Source organism: Pyrus communis, chromosome 14, assembly GCF_041283825.1.
Source record: "Pyrus communis isolate YQ-2024b chromosome 14, ASM4128382v1, whole genome shotgun sequence".
In the NCBI taxonomy this organism is placed as follows: domain Eukaryota; kingdom Viridiplantae; phylum Streptophyta; class Magnoliopsida; order Rosales; family Rosaceae; genus Pyrus; species Pyrus communis.
In genome coordinates this window covers 6,922,413-6,930,061 of record NC_142578.1, presented here as the reverse complement: position 1 = coordinate 6,930,061, position 7,649 = coordinate 6,922,413, and the positions used below count along the sequence as shown (strand labels likewise).

The 7,649-nt window shown below is 36.7% G+C and overlaps 2 protein-coding genes across 3 annotated transcripts; both read right to left on the bottom strand.

Annotated features, from left to right (window-relative positions):
* Positions 1-595: 595 nt before the first annotated feature.
* LOC137712097 (RmlC-like cupins superfamily protein) lies at positions 596-1,698 on the bottom strand. Its single transcript, XM_068451241.2, has one exon. It carries the CDS (start codon positions 1,562-1,564, stop codon positions 887-889), a length of 678 nt encoding a protein of 225 aa, XP_068307342.2. The 5' UTR covers positions 1,565-1,698; the 3' UTR covers positions 596-886.
* A 733-nt stretch (positions 1,699-2,431) lies between these two features.
* LOC137713305 (inositol polyphosphate multikinase beta) lies at positions 2,432-4,902 on the bottom strand. 2 transcript variants are annotated; one of them, XM_068452590.2, is made up of 2 exons: positions 4,731-4,902; positions 2,432-3,499 (listed from the first exon to the last, which is right to left on the bottom strand). In XM_068452590.2, the coding sequence occupies exon 2, from the start codon at positions 3,494-3,496 to the stop codon at positions 2,648-2,650; it is 849 nt and encodes a 282-aa protein (XP_068308691.2). In that variant the 5' UTR covers positions 3,497-3,499; positions 4,731-4,902; the 3' UTR covers positions 2,432-2,647. The 2 variants fall into 2 exon arrangements, with proteins under 2 accessions (XP_068308691.2, XP_088540855.1); XM_088684729.1 differs by lacking the exon at positions 4,731-4,902 and adding an exon at positions 3,852-4,687.
* Between the last annotated feature and the right edge of the window lie 2,747 nt (positions 4,903-7,649).

The window sequence follows — 7,649 nt, the reverse complement described above, 5'->3', positions numbered from 1 at the left end:
TTTTACGGTTTATTGTGTCTCATAGTTTGGGGTTTCATGAGGTCTGAGTGCTTGGTTTTCTTTGGTTGTTTTGGGGTTTGATCTTCGGCTTGATCCATTCTGTCAAAGCTTTTCTTCCTAGCTTTTCGTTTCGTCCTAGCCCTTGTTTGGTATGATTTGCTGTCATAATTATTGGGTTTGTGACTTCTTGGGGGCTTTTGGTTTGTTGATGCAACTCTTTTCCACTTTGTGCTATTTATCAAAGTGCTTCTTTATTCCTTTCTTGCTCATAAACTGTCAGTCAATGAGACTAGATGATCATGAGCTATCGTAATGTTTCTAAAGACCACCAAAAAAAAAAGCACCATATATTCCTTGATCATATTTGATACATATGGTGCAACGCTGATCTTCCATTAATACATGTTTCCGTTAAGAATAAAATTAAAAATTTTGGGTCATGATTTGCTCGTTATTAATTTTCTGTACTTCCTCCTCGTTTTCGAGAAGAGAAAAAGTTAATGCTTTAGATTGACACTTTGACGGCATACCATAAAAAACCGTCAATCAACAAAACATTTCTCAGGCTTACACTACTGTAACAGCATGTGGAAGATAGAAAACACAAAAGCAATAGATTCTGCCATAAAATAGGCTATAAAGCTTTACATTATATATAGCAAGGGCAGTCTTACTTTATAAACACTTTTGTAGACGTGAATTGGGACTGTTGGTCAGGACAGTGTGTCCGTCCCCTTACATTCAAGTCTGAACCCCACCCCATAAATTAGAATAGCTTTAATATGATCACTCTTAATCTCAAACCACAAACTCATGAGACTAGTGCCACACTTCAAACACTCCTATGTATTTAACTACTAGATCATACACTCAGAACCATTTATCTTCAAATGATAGGATTTAACTTTCTGAATTGCCGCTTGTTAAGAGTGAGATTTCCGATGTGATGAGTGAGAAACCCCTCTGTCATCCTGTCAATCATATCCAGATCAGATTGAAATATGGCACCAGAAATTTCCACAACTCCTGGATTCTGGCTGTTGAAAACTGAGAAAACAGTGGCGAAATCATACCCAAAATTCAGAGAAAAATGAAGCAAACCCTTTGGGAAAACAAACACATCTCCTTCTGCAAGAACCTGTTGGAATGGCTGGTTTTTGGTGTCAATAAACCCAGCAAGCACAATTCCTTTGCTCACAAAGAACAGTTCGGATGCCCGAGGGTGGGAGTGGAGGCTCACCATGCCATCTACTCTCAAGTCTGTTCGCGCAATTGAGAGGCCAAGCGTGTTGAGGCCTGGAAAGTCTGCAGCAGTGACTAGAGTCACTGCGGAGCCAAGGAAATTGTCTGTGTTGCCAGGTTCGGTTAGCTTGGAGGTTTTGAAGTCGGGGGCAGCGATGCTGTTTGGATTCTTGCACGGGAAGCCATTGATGAAGATGGTTTGCTTTCCTGGCGGGGACGTAGGGCAAGTGTCCTGGAGGTTATCGGAGTCTGCAGAACAGATTTTGGTGCAGAAACAGATGACAAATAGAAAAACAATGCAGCAGGAAAAATACGAACTCATCTTGAGTAACGTTTTCGCCGTAATCTATGTTTGATTTTCATGTGAGTTATATAAGTAATGTTTTTGAGGTTGCAAGAAATGGAAGTAAAATATGTTTGCAAGCTTGGAGTTCACTGCTGGATTTGAAATGGATTATGTTGTAAGAAGTGCTTTTGCTTAAAGGACAATTATATTTTGGCTCTCACTGAGTGGTCGGAGATTTTGCTTTTTAGCTCCTAGGTCGGCAGAGAACATTCCAGGGACCCCACTCAGACAGAAATTCAAGACATTATCCCATGTTAGATGTTTCCTGAATCTGCAGGTCTTCCTTGATATTACAGGAAACGGAAATGGCTGCACTGGCGCTTTAGACAGTGACATTGAAAAAAATTTAAAGAAAGCTATGCTGTCAATTATTACCAGCCCTGTTTCCATTTGATGGGACCCCAACAATGATTTGTAGAGTGACTTGTGTGTGAACATTTGGAGAAGTTCTTCGGTCCGGAAGGCCGGAACACATCAATGTCCGGCCGAAGACTCATCGGGTGGGACACGTTCGGCGTGTGTTACGCGACGAAGATTTACTAATACAAGGATATACACCAACTTACATGTTAGAATCTGTCCTTGCAGCACTTTTGATTGCAGACCATCACCGCTCTCCTAAAAGACTCTTAACTTATAACTAGTTGTACATCCGCTATCAGTATCTCCCTCATTACGTGGAATGTAAAACGAGAAATACTAATAGGGGATATACTCCCGATTACACCCCAGAGGGAATCTGTTTCTGGCCACATTACACAAGGCGGTACACAACCGAGGATATAGCAGAGAATTATTCTGATTTCAAAAATCAAGGATCTTTCCCTAGGATATTGGCAAGACTACTGTAAGAAGACGATTAAATAATAAAAAATTCAATAAATACCATCAACAATTTTCAATTACTTCAGTAACAAAAAAAAAAAAGGACCGTTAAATGGAGGAAATTGAATATTCATGAAGTTAGAATCCAAAATCCCCCAAGGAAGAAAGAAAGCTGCCCACAGGGTACTTCATTTCTCCTAGCTTTTTTTTTCAGAGTTGTCAACATGCGTCGGTTCAAGTACTAGGACCGGTGACAATATCTGTGATCATCTTTATCAAGGAGCAGAGCCCGCCCAAAAAATTATGGTCGATTACACCTCTCCCGTCAATGACATGCGCAAAATCAACAAGTTTAATTTGAGCACCTCGATTCTCCCCCTGCAGTATCGATTCCTTGTCATAAACCATCAGAACTGAACAAGAATAGAAATGGTAAAACGTTTGCTCCTCAAACCATGACTTCAGTACCAACAGCTGTGCCAATATCCCATCAGGACCACCATAGACAGTCGATGCGAAAGAACAATCTGGTTTGATATCTGAATCGGTAGATGGGTTAGAAGATATAAATTTCCTAAGGGCTAACTTAGAATCTTCAACGCTACTGCTCTGAATAACATGCCTGTCGGGCTTCCAAAGTCCAGTCAGTTTGTTTCCATACACTTGAAGTCCAGATATCCTGAACCCCAGTTCCAGGCACGCAGTTTCTCTATCTTTCTTAAGACACTTTTGGAGATAATCTTCAGCAGCTTGTGGGTACCATGTTCTGGCACCAATTTTAGCATCCAGTATACAAGGATTGGTTCGGCCTGAGACAATATCTTCCAAGGCCAGGTGAGGATACAGACCAGAACCATCAGACGCCTCTAAAAGCTTAGTGCCATGAAATACAGGGAAGAACTTGCGGAAGTGGTCTGGAATCCTAGTGTCAGTAGAGAATGCTGTATAGAATGCTACCTCATGGGAACCACGCTCGTCACTCTGAAGAGGCTTGTAAAAGTGGCCTGAATCATCTACAAGAGGGCCAAGCTTTCCACCACCAGCTTGGTGGCCAGCAACTTGATGATCTGGTACCTTAAGCATAGTCTAGAAAATAAAGAGAATTATCAGATACAATCAAATGATAAAGAGTAATCCTCGTTTTTCTGCAGGCAATATTCAGTTAACAATTAAGAATTTGTTGACGCTACAACATGAAAAATCAATATAGTGCCCTTATGAATCCAAGAATTAAAACTTTATTGGCAATTAAAAACAACCAGAGCTAATCAATCACAATCTTCTCATCAGATGAAGCAAGATGGCAAAACTTCCACACTTCCTAATATAGTAAATCAAAACAAGCAAAGTTGTCTAAGTAGACGCCTAGCTTCAACATTAAACGCATTAAGATAAATAACGCAGCCAATATATGAGTTTTCATTACGCTAATACTTACCAACGTAGCACACTCAACTCAAGGATAACAATACTTTCTTAGTTCCTGTAGAAATGTAAATTCAGAATGATAATAAGACTTATACTAGAGCCAATTAAAATGCTAAAAAAAAAAAAAAGCTTATGCTGAAAACTTCAACCGAAGAGTCACCTCATATCGCACCAACTCTTCAAAGACCACCCCAAAAATCTCATAAAGCCAAACAACCATTAACAGGACACATTCGAGTTTCCTTTGCATTTTGATTTAGAGTCCACTACCATGCATAAATTTCAGAAGGCGTATCTACTGACCATTACGTGTCCTCCCAGGTTTAGTCCTTGTTTTTCTCCAAGAAATCAAAACCTCCAACAACCTCTTCGGTTGGGCGAATAGTATAATATTCAGCCTCTCAAATATCGTACAACTAAGCAAACAAAAATGCGCTTCCCAGTTTCACATTGCCATCGTTTCAAAAGAACCCGAAAATATTGTCAAAGAAAGGCTTGAATTGGACAATGTAAACTACGGTAACTGGCCTAATGAGAACCTTTACGAATATAATTCAGTAATGCAAGTTTCTAGCAGATGGAACCTAAGCTTCTGACACCACACAAAAATAGCAACACCAAAGAATTCCAAATGTAAATATACTCAAAATACATCCAATTTCTAAAAAAATTGCAGATGGATTATATAGAAAACCAAGAAAAATGCAATCTTGATGCAAATAAAGCTAAGTTAGAATACCAAGAGCCATATTCTGTTATTAAATCAGAGAAAACTGAGATGCATTGGAATATCTACAAATCTAATCCAAGAATGCAAATCAAAACCCTAACTTTCTCAGAGAAATCGGGACAGAAAAATGGTAGAGAGAAAGCAAGAGTAGAAATATACCTGGATCTGGCTGCACTTGCTGGCGATGAAAGGTTGGGAGAGAAAAGCCTTGTATCTTTCACTCGCTTTCGATTGTAGCCACAAAAGAGAGAAACCTTTCTATATTAAACAACGGAATAAAAAAGAATTCCTATTTTAGTAGACCCAACAGGATCCTCCCAGATCTTTTGGTGATGATCATATAGATTCGTAAATTGTGTCTATTTATCTTATATCGTATGATCAATTTATTATCTGATACTATTTGTATTTAATTTTAAGTAAAAATATTTAAAATAATTTTTTACTATACGATGTACGACTAATATGTCATGGATTCTCAGAATCCTCACAAAGAGGATTTGGCGAGGATCCGGATTCTTATTAGACTTCAACTTATCTTAACCAAAATTTTATAATAAGTAAATTGTAACAATTATCTCTCAACTTTAACTCAATTGAACTAATGGTCCCTCAACTAAAAATTCATGATCATTGGTCCCTTAACTCTTTAAAACGTGCAACTATGATCATTTTCTTTAATTTTGTTAGAACTTCCGTCAAAATGAGTCACGTGCCACGGATATGAGGCTAAATTGAGGGGCAAATAGGGAAAACCAAATGAGAAAAATTGTAGCAATGGTCTCTCAACTTTAACCCAATTGTAGTAATGGTCATTCCAATATAACTCATTTTCACGAAATTCTGACAGAGTTAACGAAAATGACCGTAGTTGTACGTTTTGATGAGTTAAGAGACTAATGATCATGAGTTTTTAGTCGAGAGACCATTACAAGGCAGTCGAAGTCCCCACCACTCTACATATCTCAATTTAGTGACGGCACCTGGAATCGCACAGTTTCTGCTTTGATTGCTAATCCACGCAGAAAAGCTGTTTATGAAATGAAAAGCTAGAAACAGAGCTGGGGATGAGCGTTAACCAATGGTTAATACTTCATAAAGCACCTTAGCAATTACTAGTAATGCATATTAGTGCTGCAATTTTCTCTTTTATAATCGTAAGTTTGTAACCATTCAAATTTTAATCTTTTATTTGAAGAGGAAAATTTTGGAATACTAGCCAAAATTTAGACCATGAATAGAATTTTAACCAATCATTATAATTTTTCTTAATTCTAATGAAAGCTTGACATGATAATACTACAATGCCCTTTCTTAACTAAAATATTACAAAACTATATATTTTCCATGGTTTGGAGGCCATCTGAAAGCTTTCGTGGTTCTTTTCATATTCTTATGTCATATCTACTTGAAAGATGTTTGATCCTAATTTATTTTCCCCTTATATTTATCTGTTGTTTGCATAAGTTATCAATACTTTCTTTCCAAATTGCTTGATATACTCAAAAGTTTTGAATAGTGTGCTTTCTGTTTGTATTTCGTTATATTTTTTATGTTTCCGGCACATAATTATAAACCAATTATTGCATTTATGATGTGTTTTTAAGAATTGAGGAGCGAGGGCTTTGCTGGTTGGTTTTGCTTCAGTTTTCTATCGACGTTAAAAATTGGTTTTTATCTTGTTGCATGAGTTGGTGTTTGTCTTGTGGTTGAGATTGCTTAGAACATTGTCGTTGGTGTTGGCGATGGTCCTCATCATTGCTGAGCTGCTTTAGTGACGAGCGCTTCTGTGAAGGCATTGATGTATTTTATTGCATACAAAACCAAGAGAAAAACACAAACAGATCAATGAAAACATACACAGCCACAAATTTTGGCTAATTTTCTAAATTTTCCTTTCTCTTCACCATTCGCCATCAACACTCTAGCCAAATGTATAAAACAAATAACATATTCATGATGAACCGTCTGTTTATTTTGTAAGTTTGGGATAATTAAACGATCTATAATTCAAATGGTTTTTTTATTTTATATAGGAGTGATCTTCAAATTGGGATAATTAAACGATCTATAATTCAAATAGTTTTTTTTTATTTTTTATATAGGAGTGATCTTCAAATGAAGATTAATAAATTGAACGGTTTTGTTTCTGAGAACTCCACGAGAACTTCCAAGTGGGTCACCCATCATGAGATTGCTCTCACGCGAACTCGCTTAACTTCGAAGTTCCGATGGAACTCGAAGCCAGTGAGTTCCCAAAAAGCCTCGTGCTACGTAGAGATGAGAATATACATATAAGGCTTACAAAATCCACTTCCCTGGACAATGTGGGATGCAACAAGAATACCAGTAGACCGTCGTACTAAGTAGCATATATGTTATTTTTAAATGGAAGAATTACATAAATTTAATATAGTGTTGCCTCATTTCGATGTGATTATATGCAAAACGTTAGCTTCAGCCTTTTATAAGCTTTGTTGCACATCATAAACTCTTTTTTTTTTTTTTTTTTTTTTTTGTTGGAAAAAACTTATTAAACATGAATTTGACAGATAAAAAAAACATGAATCTGAAGGCATGGAGGATGTGCATGCATCTTTTAATAGCGAAGTGACCTATCTATAAAGGGTTTGGAGCCTTTTACAATTACATAATGAGAAGGAGAATAGAAAAAATAAAATTAAAAGGTCCTCAAGAGTCCATCAACTCAATCATCTTGTTACGATTCTTAATTTTAGTATATGTTTAGTTTTTATTCAAAATTGATTGTCACGAGTATTAAACTTGTTACAATTCCTGATTTTCTTTGCGCTTGCTAAATGGCACAGAGGATATCAAAAATTGTCGAATTAAATTATCCTTAAAAAAATAGTTTATCTGATTCATATATATATTTTGGATAATGGTTGTATTCTCTTTCTAGAGAAGTGAGCGTATTCTTTTACTTGTTACTAATACATCTTACGATAGAGGTACGTTAATTTTTAAGTATCAATAAAATAAAATAATGATATGCCCACTTCTCAACCTTATTTTCCCATCCACTTTTTGTTAAAAATTTTAATGACATATTTAACC